General features: G+C 37.4%; 1 protein-coding gene across 6 annotated transcripts in view; it reads right to left on the reverse strand.

Annotated features, from left to right (window-relative positions):
• MECOM (MDS1 and EVI1 complex locus) overlaps nt 1–17985 on the reverse strand; it is a 578884-nt gene that overhangs the window by 10835 nt on the left and 550064 nt on the right. For 4 of the 6 annotated variants that reach the window (XM_081087497.1, XM_081087499.1, XM_081087498.1 and 1 more), the window contains exons 10-12: nt 7682–7848; nt 6537–6614; nt 1976–2145 (exon numbers count right to left, since the gene is read on the reverse strand). In XM_081087497.1, coding sequence (XP_080943623.1) covers nt 1976–2145; nt 6537–6614; nt 7682–7848 — 415 coding nt within the window. Of the gene's footprint in view, nt 1–1975; nt 2146–6536; nt 6615–7681; nt 7849–13351; nt 13379–17985 lie in introns of all 6 variants that reach the window. The other 2 variants (XM_081087495.1, XM_081087494.1) reach the window with 1 other exon arrangement.

The raw sequence follows: 17985 nt of genomic DNA on the forward strand, positions 1-17985 counted from the left end.
TAAATGGCTTCTGCCAGAAGAAACTACATCAGTCCTGGTTGCAGTCAACATGTATTTATTGCTCCAGTGCTAAAGTGTGTTACCAAAACAGACAGACAACATGCAGAAAATTCTGCATTCTGACTTGGTGGGCTGAGCCATTAGTAGACCGTGCGCGGCAGTAAGAGGACAATACTGGATGGTCTTCAGGTTCTTTACCTAAAACATTTAGAATCATAATACCTGCATCAACAGATTGTTGCAAGGCTTCCATAAATGTACACAATTATAAACACTTCATATGTGGTCAGACTCTACACTAACAGTCACTTCATGCCCACAAAATATTGGCAATTTAATAGTTCATCACAATAGTCTAGATGACAAAATCAAGGCATTTAGAACTTCCCTCAACTTAATACATTTATAATCTGGGTCAACAAGTAAGTATTCAGCTATGACACATTACATTTTTTAACTTATCTATTTTATTCCTGAAATAATTTTAACTAGAACTTTTTCATAGCATACTGTAAGGGTGCACAGTATTGGAAAGTATAGCAAATCCTGTATAATAAAGAGGTAATAAGCAAATTGACCATCATGCCCTCGCACAACATGGCTGCCCCCATGTGATCACAAGATGGCCACCACAAAATGGTCAGCATGGGAGGGCAGTTGGGGGAACCAGGCCTGCAGGGGAGGGCAGTTGGGGGCAACTGGGTTGACAGGGGAGTGCAGTTTGGGGCAATCGGGCCGTCAGGGGAGCAGTTAGGCATTGATCAAGCTGGTAGGGGAGTGGTTAGTGGGTGATCAGGCTGGCAGGGATCAGGTCTAAACAGGCAGTCAGACACCCCCTGAGGGGTCCCAGATTGGAGACAGTGCAGGCTGGGCTGATGGACACCCCCCTCCCGACCCAGTGCACAAATTTTGTGCACCGGGCTTCTAGTATTGTATATTGGATTAGACTTCTGTCTCTAAAATCTGATATTTTAAAATCATGATCATTCGATTTCTTGTTTTGGGGAAAATGAACAGTATATAGCTCTAAGTAGTAGTCATCCAAGATCATAAGTTATATGCCTGTACAGTGGAGGAAGAATTCACTAAAAAATGCATTCCCTAAGTAAAGATTTATACTTTGTATAAATCCAATTCTTTTCTGTTCTTAAAAATCTCTTTTCCTGAACTCCACACTCACCCTTTCCTCCCACCCCCAAATTACTTTCTTAATTCTCTGGAAACAAATTGTGGCTGCACAGATTGGCTCCACACACATATGCCAGCAGGGAGATGTTAATGGCTTAGTATCTAACTATTGGAATCCAAAGGCAAGAAAACCCACCATCTCTTCTGCTATGTGCTGACAGGTCTGGGCTAAGGGAAGTTTTTTTGTGTGTGTTTTGTGTGTGTGTGTGTGTGTGTGTGTGTGTTGTTTTTTTGCCACTTTTAACTTAATTCTACATCAGAATTTGTGACCAAAACCACATACCACTGTCATTTGTTATGGATGACTCTGATCGTGTCCACAATCTCCTATCACTGATCTCTAACAAAGTTACCCAGCAGAGGTTCTCCCAGCTCCAGAACTGCTGCAAAAGCAGCCACGGGTTTCTGGTCAATATTCAGAACGTGGTGTTCTGGTGCTGCACTCCGGAAATCCTACACTCCCGGGGCACAGTCTGTGCCAATAGGTGGAAAGATTGTTCCCTGCAATTCAGGAAATCTTGATTTCTAAGTCTCCTGAGAGTCTGAGTCATGCTCCTCTTGGAGACTGCCCACTGAGATGAATCCGGGAGAAGAAAAGCTCATTCAAACAAGGCTCTGAGTTGTATATTATTCAACGATCACATCATCCTAAAATCTCCAGGAAAACATGCTGCAAATTTTTCCAACAGAATCTGATTCTAGAGTCCATGTGGAATGAGAGAAGCGAGATTAACATTTCACATTTTAAAAAAGCCATCGTCTCCTCACAACACAACCGATTACCTACCAGACATGTTCCCATTCTCATGTTTCTTTAGGTGTCTGTCTAAGTTGGTTTGTTGACCAAAACACCTATCACATAAATGACACTTAAAGGGCTTCTCCTTATTGTGGATGTTGCGAACATGCCGCTGCAAGTTAGAAGATATGCTAAAGGATCTGTCACAGTATTTGCACCTGAAAAATAAACACAGAAAATGTTGGCAGGCAAATCAAAAGATATTTCTCAAGAACAGTAACCCTAATATCCAGAATTATCACCTAGAAAACAACATTTTGGAGAAACGGCACAAGCAAGAACACTGTTCACACAGTCAATTTTTCAAGTCCAATAGACTGATTGCTTTAAAGATTTCATGACTTTATGAAAAACGATAATAAAAATATTGGACTAGCGTAATCAGTTCTAATATTTAAAATAAACCTCGTAAAATTAAGAACATTAAGAACTAGCAGTATTGTTTTACTTTCCTCTGAGAACAATTCAATCATTTTCAAACAAACATGCAGCAAATCCACAAATTCTGCAAATAAAGTGAAAAGATCATTTTTTATTAAAAAAAGTCAGTTTAATTAAATAATTTCTTAGTCAATTCACCTTCTCACTTGCTAATCCTAAAGGAAATTCTTTTATCTTCTCCAAAATAGCAATAAACTTTCCAAACTTTTAAAACTGAAAAAATGTGAATAGTTTAGTCTGATACCAAAGATACTGATTTTTATAATCTGTAGTGATTAAGATCCCCCAAATCCTTTACTCTATTAATTTTTAAACTTACAAAAGAAAGTAAGAGTGCCACTACATCCTCCTTTCGGAATAAAAACAAAAAAGCCTCCCTTCACTCACCTCCCTTCTCCACTCCCCCAATTTTCCATTTCTATTTTTGTTAAAGTGTCTGTAGCCGTTCTGAACCAGGTCAGTTTTTCAGGAAAGCACTTATTATTAGTTAGTTAGTATTTGGAAGTTTTCCTTTAGACACAAAATGAAAATGCAGTCCCTCTCCCACCCAGCCCTTATGGTTGACGAAAACAAGTGGTAATTTATGGGGTATCCTCTAGCATGTTCAAGTAGAGATTACATTATGCGTTTTGTATTTTTTTGTATATATACTGCTTGAAGGAAAAACACCAAGTCTCTCCAGATAACTTTTAAGTGAAAATTTTTAACTTAGCAGCCAGAAATTTCTTCACTCATTCTTCCATGTGTGAAGGGCCCTTCTCCTCCCACTTCTGAATGCAGACTCAGTGGCTCAAGTGCTCTCCATCAAAAATCACCCCATTCCAGGCCAAGTGTTTGGGCTTCTACGGCTGTCTCTAGGTGATGCCAGAAGTCTCGTTAGCTCAGTGGGGAAAAGAAATCTGTTAAACTAGTTACTTTGGCATAGTATCAATAAACCAACTCAAGGACTGATTTAATTTTCCCCTTTAAGAAACTATTCTGGCATCATGAGGTTCCTTAACTTTCCCCACTTATAATATTAATTTAAAAGTGTGTGAAACCCCACGTTGATAGTAGTTGTAATATTTTAGCCTCTGTTTTTGAAAAGAAAAAAATATACACACACACACACACACACACACACACAGGATGGGGCAAAAGTAGGTTTATAGTTGTTCGTATGGAAAATAATACAATAATTAATAAATAATCATTCAAGAATAAACCCTGTTTCACGAACTCACAACTGTAAACTTACTTTTGCCCCACCATATGTGTGTGTGTGTATACATATCTATCTATCTATCTATCTATCTATCTATCTATCTATCTATCTATATAGTATATGTATATATAATATATATATATATATATATATATATATATATATAGAGAGAGAGAGAGAGAGAGAGAGAGAGAGAGAGAGAGAGAGAGAGAGAGTCTTGGCCTTCTCCATAATAGTCAACTTCCTGGGCTCACTGAAGTTGACAGCCATGGTACAATGAGCACAACTGTGTTGTATGCTAAGCAGAACAACATGGGAAATATTGAGAGAGAAAACGTATCTTCCCATAAAACACTTTAGAAAAACACTTTAGAAAACTTTCCACCAGAACAGTTTCTACACAAATTGTAAGGAAGAGAGATTTTGTCATTGACATGCTTCCAACTTTCTGCCTGTATGAAAAGGGGCTTTTCCAAATTTAATAAACATCATCCACTCTAATATAAATAAAATTGGCCAATAAGGATAATAATTATCTGTTACTTTGTATCTTTCCTTTGTTAATGTCTTGGCCAAAAGGTTGAGTGTTCTTAAATAAGAAATTTAAAAAAATCATTCCATTCTCCTCAAATAAATTAGTAGGTGGTTAAAAGCCTAAGCTTCAGAAATACTTAAAATGAATAAACACATAGCACAATCATAAGCAATAAACTAGTGAGAATTTGTATGTAAACAGGGTCACAAGAGCCTTTGGGGTCAAGCATGAGACATAAACCTGGCGTGAGAGCTCCAGGCCTGGGTTTTAATTCTGGGTCTATCAACACCTGACTTTATAGAAAGCAATTAGCATCCATGGATCTGAATCTGTTCAGTTGTTAAACAGAGGAGCTGGGTAAATAATTAATTAAGATCTCTAGCTATGCACATATTTTGGTTTGTGTTTTTAAAAATACACAGACAATAATAGCCCCATATTTGAGATGGAATAACACCACTAAATTGAGGTATACAGAAAGAGTAAAATAAGCATCTATAATAATAAAAGTGTAATATGCAAATCGACCAAATGACCGAACAGCAGAACGACCATCCGGATGACCTTCCAGATGACCATGTTATGACACCCACTGGCACCAGGCCAGCCAAGGTGGGTGCAATGCAATTGGTTGGGGGCCTGGCCATTGCCCCACGATTGCCCTGCAGAGGGAGGCCCAGGCCACTAGCCAGCAGGGTGATTGATCAATCGGGGAGCTCCACAATTGCTCCAAAAAGGGAAGGCCAGGTCACTGACCAGCAGATGGCAGTGGGTGGATGAGGCCTCCCTCTGTGGGGGCGATCCATCGTGGAGTCCCGATTAGGTGGGCAGGGCCTACCTCTTTGGGATGATCAATGGCAGAGCCCTGCGACGGATTGCCCCAAAGAGGGAGGCCCAGGCTACCCAGCAGTAGCCCTGCAGCGGGTGGGTGGTGCCTCTGTCTGCGGGGGGGGGGGGGGGGGGGGAGGTGGGGGGGGGAGGTGGGGGGGGTGATCCATTACAGAGCCCTTGCCAGGTGGGCAGGGCCTACCTCTTTGGGATGATCGATCGCAGGGCTCCCAGACTGTGAAAGGGTACAGACTGGGCTGAGGGACTCCCCCACTCCCTCGAGTGCATGAATTCCATGCACCAGGCCTCTAGTAATATCATAGTTGCCTATGAGACCCTTGGCCATAACAAAATGTAAGTGTGGACATCTTTTGCTTAAGTACAATTTCTGGAAATCTAAAATTTTTTTCCAAAAAGGAAAGTACTTAACAATTTACATTTATATACATCTCTGAGACCTATTATATCAAGTGTATTCTATCACATATAAAATGTAAATATTACTTATGATTAGTCATTTATAAAACTTGTAGGAAAGCAAAGAATCTCAGAAAACACTTCATTAATTTCTGCTTAAGTTCCTCTAGTTTTCTCCTTAAATTTCCATTATCTTCAAATAAGCATTGGTCTGCCCATTTCTTTTATTCTTTGCATGCAAAAAGACTTTTAAACCTAATAAATAATTTATTTTTAATGGAAAAAGTGAGCATTCAGACAAAAATAATTTCACACATATGCAATGCATAAGAATTTCAAAGCAGAATGAAATTACACTATCACTAAAGATAAACAACATTCATTCTTTGAAGAAATATTTATGAGTACCTAATACTATGTGCAAAGCATTGCATAGTAAATAATGCAGGTTATATTTTAAAACTAGAAGGGAGAATACTGATTACTTTCATTCTTTAGTAAACAATAATATTAAAATTAGATATGTGCTCATATGTCTTGTGGCTGATCTTGACATTTAACAGAATAAACTAAGAGGTACTTTAGAAATTGTTGGTGGAATTGCCCCTCTTCCTATAATGTTTTATTTTACTTGTTCGACCCCTAGTTCCACATTTTTTTTTCCTTCCAGGTTTAAGGTTCATTCTTTTAACCCCCTAATGAGACCTGTGGACATTAACTCAACTCTACTGGGAAAGCAAAGTAATATCCCAGTTGTTAACTCCCAGCTGAGACTTAGGTTTGAAAAAAGAGGCTGTAACGCTGTAATTATTTTCAATTAAATAGCACTAATTATTGAGAAAAGAGAGAACTAAAATAATTTTTAAATGACCAACATTTCTTAAACACATATCTGTAATAGGTATTGCTAGAACTTTTAAACTGAGATATAAGAAGTTTTGATTAAATAAATTAGGACGCTTTTAATTTTCATCCTAGCCATTAATTAATTCTTCTTTGACTCAAAATTAAACAGACATACAGTCAGCTATGTCTCAAAGTAGTTTCCTTTAAAATTGTGGAAATGCGTCCACTTTAATTACTACAATATTTATCAAGATATTTAGTAAAAATCATTGTCAAACCTGTAAGGCTGCTCTCCTGTGTGGGTTCTCAAGTGCCGTGTTAGGTTCGCAGACCTTGGAAAAATCTTGCCACAGTATCTGTTATGAAAAGATGTTTATAAGAGAAAGTCAGTACAATTGACTTTGTTTCACTCAAGCCGCGTAGAAGCCAGATGCTTATTCCAGATTTAATTAATCCTGCATGGAACTCACATGTCTTTGGTATTTAAAATTTGCAATAAAGCCATTCTAAAGATATAAATAACTCTACAAACGAAGGCTGCCGTTACGAGATCTGGTTGAATTTGGTGATGCATAAACAAGCAGTTTATGAAAATAGACTTTCGTTTTGATGACCCCCATACGTCTCTTTTATTAACTCTGTATCTTTATATTCATGAAACTGAGACAGACAAGGGGATAAAAAAATGACAAGAGTCTGTGATTCTGGGTTGATGTAAACAGATTTCAAATGTTTCAACTCATTTTACATGTTAGCCGCAGTGACAACTCTCTGTACATTGAGTGGTATCAGAGCAGACAAGATTCTAAGACCTCATCCATCAAGGTATGTCCCTGGAAAATCTTTTCTGGAAACAGAGTGACATATTTTCCGAAGAGCAGATAAATTGATTTGCCTGAGTCACATGCCACAAATTTCTGAAGACAATGTAGAAATTATAAGCGTAATTTATTTTTTTAAAAAAGAAACAAAAAACAAGCTTGATGAGTAACAAGAAACTTATTAACTAGCTTTCTTCACTTATCGACCTTATTCGTCCTTCATTAATGGCCTTATTTTTCAATGCCACGACAATTAATAAATGTGTGCTTGAGGACAGTAGTAGTATACTTCGGGATGAAAATAATTAACTGTGAAAGAAAATTCATAAATATCAAAGTGAAACAAGTAGATAGTATTTGGACTGCTTCCAACCTCATTTATCACAACCAAATGGCCTGTGTTAAAATTCTCATTTAATAATAATTTTTTAAAAACCACTACTTTTATATCTCACTAAATAAAGGGTACTTTGAAGTGCTCGAGATCTATCATGGTCGCGATTAATCATCCAATCAAGAATAATTTCCAAAACAAACAGCAGGGCCTTTGAAATCAGAGGGGAGATTTTTGGAAAGGCAGTCATAATGAACTTGGCAGTTACCTGCAGGTATAGCGCTCCTTGCCTTTCCTCAGGAGGTTCTCCGGCAGGGCATTGGGAGGCGCTCTGAAGTTGAACATGGACGGAACTGACTGTAGAAGTTCACTGGCCTCAGGTTTCAGGGCGCTGAAGCTCTCCAGCTTCTCCGCCATGTTTTCAATAGCTGACATCTGAAAGGCAAAAGCACGAAACCATGAAGGACTCATCTGACGCCTTTTCTTCTGTAATAATCCCTAGCAAACCACGAGCATCATTAATTAAAAGGAAGCATCAAATCTGCTGAATGAAACGGTCTGTAGAGAGAGAGGTCATAGTGTCCCAATATTAAACAAACAGTAAGAGAATTTATTGATTTTGGAAATAATAAAGGTTATAAAGCCCATAAAATGCTGGGTATCCCTTTTCATAGGACCTTGGTGAGAGCATTTTATAATAATCTGATGTACAATTGAGCAATGAAATATATGAGAGATAATAAAGCTGAATTAGATTTTTATTAAATTAAGTGAGAGCATTGGTATCATGTTATGGATACCGACAGTAAACTGGAAATTATAGGGAAAGGTCCTGTAGGCCTTTCTAGTTAATAAAAACCATAGGAAGCATGGAGTCCCATGAAAAGAACTCACAGCATGAAAAACATCAAGTGTTTCAAAGTTACAGCTTAAGCCAAATGTGTCTAACTCAGAAAGAAAAATTAAATTGGTAAGAGGTGTTTTGCCTAAGACGATGTTTATTAATATCTGGAATACTACATTTTAAATGGGATCATATACAAAGAATTTTGATGACATATTCATTTGTTTTGGACAAAGACTGAGTGGGAAAGACAGTTCATAATATTATAACTTCATATTACATAACTTGGCATGGGTGTTATAAGGGGAGTAATTAGTATAATCACATTCTTAGAGAAGTATTCTTGGAAGAAATCTACGCTGTCTAATTCTTCCCCTCAAACAATCTAACTTATTTTGCTTATAATCTTCAAGTTTTTGTCCACCTGCATATGTATTTGAAACAGTCACAATCAGAGGGTGGCACTGACTTTTAAAGTGACTTGGTCCTTAACGTCCACAGTTAGTGGGACTATCCCCTTTCTTTCAACACTCTCAAAATGTTGAGTTTCCTCAGTGCTTACATTTTATTTGGAAGCTGCTTACTACTGAATTTTTAAGCAGAAAAAGCAAACTCTCAGGCCGTCTTGTTAAATCAACTCTCCCATTATTTATTTGGTTCTCAGGGCACTATGCCACTGGAGAGCTCAGAGAGCTGTTAAAAAGGTGTCTGCACTCTATATGCACTCTGTATGTTTCTCAAAGAACTGGGGTGGTAGACCAGAAGGCTCCAAGCAAGGATTAAAAATGGTAACAACTGCACAGTTAAGCAACTGTTCAACCCAAGAGGATGATTCTTTTGCTGATGAGATGGCAGGACAGAGCTGGAGGCCTAATTTATAAGCTCAGGTTAAAAATAAACAGCAACACTTCCTACTCAAAAGGAAAATTAAAAAAATAATTCATTCCGTGGACATGCACCTGGACAGAACACCATTGACTTCTTAAAGTAGAGCAAAATCTTCACAGAATGTCCTGAACATGATTCTCTTCTTACAAAGGGAATATTTTATGCTCATTTCTTCAAATGACTATTCATGTTGCAGTTAGCTCTCTTTCTTTTCTCTTTATCCTGGAGCCTGCCCTCTCATTTCATGCTGGGACTCCTACAAATTGCAACGTACAGGGTTCCACTGCCAATTTGCCAAATGTCTTTCATCAAACACGGTGCAAAAAAATCTCAGAGGAAAGTCAAGATACATTTACTTGTCAGACGACAAATGTGAACGCATTGGGAGGCAGTAGGGGCTGTAAGCTCAGGGGTTTGATTCATAATCACTCAGCTGCTAAAACATTCTCCACAGATGCAAGCAAGCGGACAGCACATTTGTCACTATGAAGGATTTTGACATGTACTGATCACAGGGCAGAGATACGGAATGATGCTGCTGCTCAGAGAGGTTGGTGGAAACTCTGTCCCTGAAGAATTTGGTCATTATCCCCCTCTAGCCAGAGCATTAGCATTTTCATATTACTTAGGATTTTATTTATTAAAAATCAATCCAGAAATATTTTATGATACTAATTTATTTGCATTTATTCCTTCTAATTGTTCCTTGTAGAAAATCATTTTGATATTCCACCCTCCATGGAATAAATTGTCTGAGTGAAAAATGACCTCTAGCCTTCAAGCTGATTAGCAGTAACAAGCCAGGGTAAGGGTCATGATCGCATATATTTATTGGGCAGAATAGAAAGTGCATGGGTGATGATTATAAATGTTTTATTTATGTACATTTAATATGTGAGTAAAGTTTCATTATCTAGTGGTTTTAAATCATTTGAGTGTCCGCCCTGCTGACACACTCAGATTCCTGTGGCAATACATCTTATAGAAACACTTTTCCTTTTATATGGAAAATAGCTTACTCATGACTATTAGTATTCCCGGCTTTCATCTATAGCTCATATAAACTACAAGTCCTTTAAGTTATTTAAGAGCAATTGGCTGTTGGGAAATGTGTCTTGCTTTAGTAGCTGCTAATAGCTCCTTTTGAAGAAAGATCACTGTGATTATTTTACCTCAAACTGTTTTGATTTGGGAAAACCATCAAGAAACAAGAAAATATATTATAGACTTGATAACTAATAATGACATTCTTAAAGATAATAGGGGTTACCCAAGTGCCTCTGCATAAGCCACCCCCACCTTGGGCTTCTGGTGTCAAAAGGAAGGAGGATTAAATTGGAGTGGGGAAATGGGAAAGACGATGGGAAGTGAGCTGAGGGTAGCTATTAACACTACACATAAACACACCACCACTTTCTGTCTGGCTAGCTACAATTGAGCAACATAAAAGCCATCACTGAATCCTTCCTTTCATCTTCATAAGATTTGTTCTCATAGCACTTGACCTCAGTTAAAAAGGATATATTTCCCCATTAGAACCAATAGAAGTAACTTAAACATTTGCCAGTTGGGTAGTTTAGCAGTTCTGTGACCAACCTCAGCCGTAGTGTCAGTATTTCAAATTAAGATGTTGGATTTAGATGAGCTTTATTTAGCGTATGTGTCAATACCCCCACTTTCTTTGGCTATAAGGTCTGACTTATAGGATGTTCCTCTTGAAATAACACCCATTTTACAGAAGTGGTAAGTTTTGACATTCATTTTTATAAGGTCTGACTTGATATTTTAAAAAGATGAATTGGCCACAGACAATGGGGCAGTAAGGGCCTGGGGCAAGGGGTGGAGGTGGGCTAGAGAAGTTAATGGGGGTGAAAGGGGGACATATGTAATACTTTCAAGAATAAAGAATTATTTTAAAAACAAAAAAAATTAAAGTTAAAAAAACGATGAATTGAGATAAATGGAACAGTATTTATTTTTCAATTATGAAAAATCCAATGAAGAGGGCAACGTGTACTACTATGAATAAGCAATTTGCTGAGAGTGGGAAAACTAAAGGAGGAAAAGATAGATCATATATTTTAGAAATGTATTGCTCTATGCCCTATTAATGTCATAGGCTAATCTCTGATCTGTAAACGACAGTGATTTTTTTATGGAACAGTGATTTTTATTTATATATATAATAGCTGTTGATGGTATCTGCAGCCAGATGTCAGGAAAAGGAAGTCATTTCACCCCCTTCCAGTCCCCAAGAGGCTATTAACTTTATACTGACGCAAACTAATATTTAGATACAACTCCCTCATTTTTAGAAAAAAAAAAGTAGCTATATTCAAGTAAAGTTAGTATTTTTAAAAACATTTCAGCAGGCAAGATACCATCAACTGGGTCCTAAGTACTTAGCTTAACATTGTTATCTGGCAGCCAATAATTGATGACATAAAGAAGTTTCTCATTAAAACTATTAAAGTGACAATCTGATTAAAAGAAATGATATGTCCAATGGCACCATAAATTATGTGACCTAATGTTTCACAAATTAGAGTACACATGCCTTTATCATAAAATAACTAACTTTTCATAAATAACTTCTGATGGGAAAGTTTGTAGATTTGGTAGTTTTCTATATTTATTCACTTGATAATCTTGAGAAGTCTCAAAATTATGGCCATTTGGGGGGGAAGTAAATATTCATATTTTATCATTATGTCACTCATGTATCACATTCAGCAATCATGATTATTTAGAGTTTTTTACCACTAAAAGGTAAAAGCATGTATATTTAACATTTCCTACTAATATCCATGTTTTATAATACACATATAAATCACAGCTCTGAAGAAAACCTATGAACCAATGAAATGAGAGTGTTTTCAAAGAACCGCAATGGCAGTTACTATACTGTTGTATTATCAGCAAATGGAATCTAACTTAAAATCTGAAATGGGCTTCAGTAGTTGGTAGAACCATGGCCATTTATGTAGGGGACAGCACCTTATGCTTGAAGCAGCTTCCAATATAGCCACTGGAAAGTAATACTCCACCATAGAAAGTGAGGACCTCGAAGCACCTTGAGACTCAAGACCTACCCATGCCAGGAAAGGCAGATGAGGAATACTGGAAATATAGGCCAGGGATAATCAAAGAAAAACCTATACAACTTTGCCTAAGTGTCTCTCTCTCTCTCTTTCTTTCTCTCTCTCTCTCCTCATACTTTTAAAATAAATGAACGTAATCATTAAAAGTCTATCAGGATGAAAAAATATCATAATTCATCACATATTCCATAAAAGAAAGAAAAAGGAGGAATTTCTGGTAAAGGAAAACCAACATCAGATAGAGGAAATAAGTAAGTGTTCAAGTGCTCCAACTTCAAATAATTTATATATAATTTTATGTGGTGTCTAAAGAAAAATTGAACTGCATTCCAAAATTTTACCCATACCTCAAAAATCAGAATATTTTGAGTGAACAAAGAAAATGAAACAGCAAAAGCACATAAACGCAGAGGGAATTTTGTAATCGGTGTCATTTACATACATTTCAATTGACCCAAGGCTTCTTTGAGAGTGAAAACTAAATAAATACTATATTTTTCTTGAATAAAAAATAAAGTTGTCCCTTTATTGTTTATTTACTGACAACTGACTGGAAATGTAACTAAAAGCTAAGGAAGTGAGACCCAATGCTAAAAGATCCATTCATTTGCTGGATATAGTTTTTAAGTATTTATTCTTCTTTTTCCATATAGTTAAAACTAAGTTCTGCCCTGGGATATATGGATGTATTTCCAAGTCAGCTTGTGCCTACACATAGTTCATGTTTTATCCTTTTGAAGCCTTTATCAAAAGCATTTTTAACATGCAGATATGGGCTCCCCCAAATAATGGTTGTTTCCACCTAGTAACCCATCTCAAAGCCTCTTCTAATAATATGCTCCCAGGTGCTCAAAAAGAGTTCTACATCAAGGTATAATTATGTGGACTGAGTCAGATTTATAGAATAAACTTCCTAGAGCATTCTAAATGTCCAATTATAATGGAAAATATTTCACAGCTTCACAAGTTGAAAAACTATCTACTGAAGCCATATCATTGAATAGAAAGGGGCTCAGAATTCTTTATGCCTGTAAAGCAATTTAGAGTATAAGTTGTCCTTTTAATGCCACATTATTTTAGTCAAAAATATAAGCAGGAAACTTACCCAAGTTCTCTGATCAGGCAGTTGGAACTGGGAGCAAAATTGAAACAAAAACAAAAAATTACTTCTGTATCGGTATCTTCACCAAAATCTATCCTTTGAGAAATTAACATTTATACTAACTTAGTAATTTTGCTTATCGGGTAACTATACCTTAAGTAAAAGCTGTGGACATGAAAAAATAAATATTTTATAACACTGCTGAGCTTCCTCTATTTATGTAAATTAAATTTTAGAATCGTTTATAAACTAGAATGTTCTTTTCCCAAGAAAGCTAAATGCTGCCTACTACCAACTCTTAAATAGCAAAACAGATACTTATCTTTTTTTACTCATTGTAGAACAAGATTCCTAAATTTTACTTAAATAGCTAAAAATAGCAATTTCCTGAAAAAATATAGTCTCTTGTATTTTTACAATGTTAATAACAAAGAAAACAAAATATTTACTCAAATGTAAATCACTGACTAACAAAAAGTTATGTACTTGGAAGTACACTGATTGACTTTTATTAGCATGGGACTCAGACCATCAGTAGTCAGAACACCTTAATTTAAAGAACTACAACAGTCTAGTTATTTATGACAAGAATCACTGAAGAAAACATGATGGACTTAGAAGCTCTTCCAGAAAACACAAATGTTATACCCTTAAAAATATCATTTTGAAGCTAGAAGAGTTCATTACCACCAAACCAATATTATATGAAATGCTGAAGGGTATTCTTTAAGAAGAGGAAGAAGAAGAAGAAGAAAGTAAAGATAAAAAATATGAACAGCAAAGTGGCAACAAATACCTATCAACAATTGAATCTAAAAATCAAACGAATAAAAAATCTGATGAACAGAATAAACTGGTGAATAGAATAGAATCTGGGGCATGGAGATGAACAGATTGACAATTCTCAGAGGGAAAGAGGCTGGGCGGGGGGTGTCGGGAAGAGATTAGCCAAAGATCTTATATGCATGTATGTATTACCTATGGACACAGACAATAGTGTGGTGAGGGCCTGGGACAGGGTGGGAACCAGGTGGAGGGAAACTATAGGAGGAAAAAAGAGGGATGTCTGTAATAATTTCAACAATAAAGATTAATTTTTTAAAAAAGTTCTGCATAAGAAAAAAATATCATTTTGCCTGGTTTAACAGGGTATGTCTTGCTATGATAAGTTTTAGAATATTTAATAAGGAAGGCACAGATTTTAAGGATGAAATGTTTATTACAAAAGTAATATAAAAATAAGAAACACTTGTTGAAAGCAAAGTAGAAGATGAAGGACAGCAGACTTAAGTGATTTCACATTAATTTATAATTGATAACTTAGAAAAAAGACTATTTTTTTCTCAGTTTTTTTGGATGCAGTAACAGAATAGTGGGACACTTTATACAAAAGAAAATAAAAATGACTAAAATTCAGAAGTAGAAGTAAATCAGAATCTCCCTGTAAGTGTACACAAAGCCAAACATCTGAAAGCAAAATGCATACTTTGTTACTAATATTAAAAATATAGGAAAATCAAACCAAGGAATAATAGCCAGTTGTACAATAATGTTATTGTCCAATGGCAATTCAAATGAGCTCCCAATCTGAGTAAAGTACTCAACACAGAAATCAATGAAAAGGACATTCCAAAAGTCACACAGGATTATCATTCCCTTTATCTCACCTAATTGTAGCTGTATCTATCTCCTTTTTAAAAATAACCTCAAATAAGACTTCACAAATAATTTTCAACAACTTAGGAAGAATCTCTACAGTATTTATTTCTCTATTATATTAAACTAACTTATTTATACGAAAAAAGTATTCCACCCTGCGTGGCTCAGTGGTTGAGGATCAACCTATGAACTAGGAGATCACAGTTCAATTCCCGGTCATGGCACATGCCTAAGTTGTGGGCTCAGTCCACAGTGTAGGGCATGCAGGAGGCAGCCAATCAATGATTCTCTCTCATCATTGATGTTCCTATCTCTTTCTCTCCCTCTCCCTTCCTCTGTGAAATCAACAAAAATGTATTTTAAAAAAATAGAAGGCTAAATAGTCCTCTAATGGCCCAATAGAGCAAACATACTCCTTTAAGCATTGAACCAAGAAGTTAGTTAAATGATAACCAGCATTTGTTTTTTAATTTTAATGTACCTATATCTTCTAGGTATTTTGACAACAATTTTAAAAATGTGTGTTATAGCCCTAACTGGTTTGGCTCAGTGGGCAGAGCATTGGCCTGTGAACTGAAGGGTCCCAGGTTTGATTCTGGTCAAGGGCATGTACCTTGGTTGAGGGCACATCCCCAGTAGGGGGTGTGCAGGAGGCAGCTGATCAGTGTTTCTCTCTCATAGATGTTTCTAACTCTCTATACCTCTCCCTTCTTCTCTGTAAAAAATCAATAAATATATATTTTTTAAAAAATGTGTGTTATTATTCCAAATGCAGTAAGATGGCCTAATAATCTTTCAATAAAATTCAATAAATATTTATGATGGCTTTCACTTTGCACTGATTAAAAACTGTGTGAAGGGACATGTTAAGTAAAATACAAAAACATACAAAAATTGTAATTTTCAGGTTTTCCCATAAAATACCACTACCAAGCATTTATATATCTACTAGTGGCCCAGGGCATGGATTTGTGCACATTGAAAGGAAATTAATTAGAATTCCTGGGGGGAAAGGGGTGCTGTGGCTTGAAGGGTATCTGCAGAGTGAGCAGGGCCCCTCCAGCAGGTGGGGTTCCTTGGCCTGGCCTGTGGGGATTGGGCCAAAACTGGCTCTCTGACATTCCCCGAGGGGCCCCAGAGTGCAAGAAGACATTCTGCAAAGTTGCTGTCATACAGGGTGTGGAACGCAAACACAAGTGTGCAATAAACTAGATTTGGGGCCGACAGTGCTCCAGCAACAACATAACCCACAGCCAACGGTGGAATCGCATGACCCTGCAAGGAATCGGGCTTCCTCCTCTCTGGTTTTGGGGTGCATCACCTGAGAACTGCCACTGCCAAGTCACCACAGCTCAGAAGCTCCTGCGTTGAGTGTCTGTACCCTGGTGGTCAGTGTGTGTCAAACCTACCAGCCAGTCGGATGGTCGTTTAGCCTTTTATATATATAGATTTATAGGTTTCCCCTAAAGCAGCAGTTCTCAACCTGTGGGTCGCGACCCCTTTGGGGGTCGAATGACCCTTTCACAGGGGTCGCCTAAGACCATCGGAAAACACATATATAATTACATATTGTTTTTGTGATTAGTCACTATGCTTTAATTATGTTCAATTTGTAACAATGAAATTGGGGGTCACCACAACATGAGGAACTGTATTAAAGGGTCGCGGCATTAGGAAGGTTGAGAACCACTGCCCTAAAGCCTTGATAATATGTGTTCTCCTCTTTATAATGGACTAGAGGCCCGCTGCACGGATTCATGCACCAGTGGGGTGCCTCGCACTGGTGCATGATCGGGGCTGGGGAGGGCTCTAGGGTGTGCCCGGCCCGTCTCACCCAGTCCTGATTGGACAGACACTAGCAGCAAGCTAACCTACCAGTCGAAGCGTCTGCTCCCTGGTGGTCAGTGCACGTCATAGCTACCAGTCAAATGGTCGAACAGTCGGTTAGGCTTTTATATATATAGATGGCAGGAGGGTAGTTTACTGGCATTTCTTTATATTCACAATGAAATGATCCTGAATTCATTAATAATAAGATTTTCCTTAAGTCCTTCCTCATGCCAAGCACATTGCTAACCATGTTAGTGCATGAACCTGATCCTTGCAGCCACCCTGGTGCAGCTGGAAGGAGTGTTGCCATCACACTGACAGAGAAAGCTCAGAGAGAGGAACTACACTGCTCAAAACCTAGTGAAGCCACTTGCAGATCAGTTATTTCTGGCCTCAAACTCTGGGCAGTTTTTGTTGTAATTAAATGTATATGCCTATAATATCCTTATATGCATTTAGTTATAATTATAATTTGTTTGTTTATAGGTGGATCTTAAGGCTAGATAAAATTTCATAGAGTAGGAAAAAGAACAAAAAATTTCTACTGGAACTTTAAAACATTTGAGGCTGATTTTCTGAAGGTTTGATGAAAATAGGGTGACTCAAGTTTCTCCCAGGCCACAGTCTCTATATCCCAGTGACATACAGCCATTACACATGAAGATAGCCATGATGGTTAGAAATTAATGAAATACTTTTGTAGTCATTAGTAAATAGCCTCTACCCCAGCACCCTGAATATCCAACCCACCCTGTTGCCCTGTTCTCCTCCCCCAAAACGCTGTAGACTGAGCCCCCTTAGAGCAACTGTAGCAAGAACAGCTGGTGTGGGAAGGGCTCCAGAACCCTGCTCCAGAATGCAGGAGTCCATTCAAATTGGTCAGTCTTCATGACATCCAAAGTATTAAATATTTGATTATCACTCTTGGGTTTTGTTCTAATAGCAACACACAGCAATAGGCAGTCCCTCACACCAGGCATGGCACTCTGGTGTGTAAAGGAAAACCACTGCATGTGATCCCCCAGGCATGTCTGTGAAGATTCGAGGGCATCACTGCCCCGCTCTCTGCACTATACAGGAGCCTCATCTTTTGAGATCCTTCCATATGCTGGGGATATTAAAAGACAGCATATTTTCCTGCTGGTGTG

The sequence above is a fragment of the Myotis nattereri genome (assembly GCF_964212035.1).
Source record: "Myotis nattereri genome assembly, chromosome: 3".
Lineage (NCBI taxonomy): Eukaryota > Metazoa > Chordata > Mammalia > Chiroptera > Vespertilionidae > Myotis > Myotis nattereri.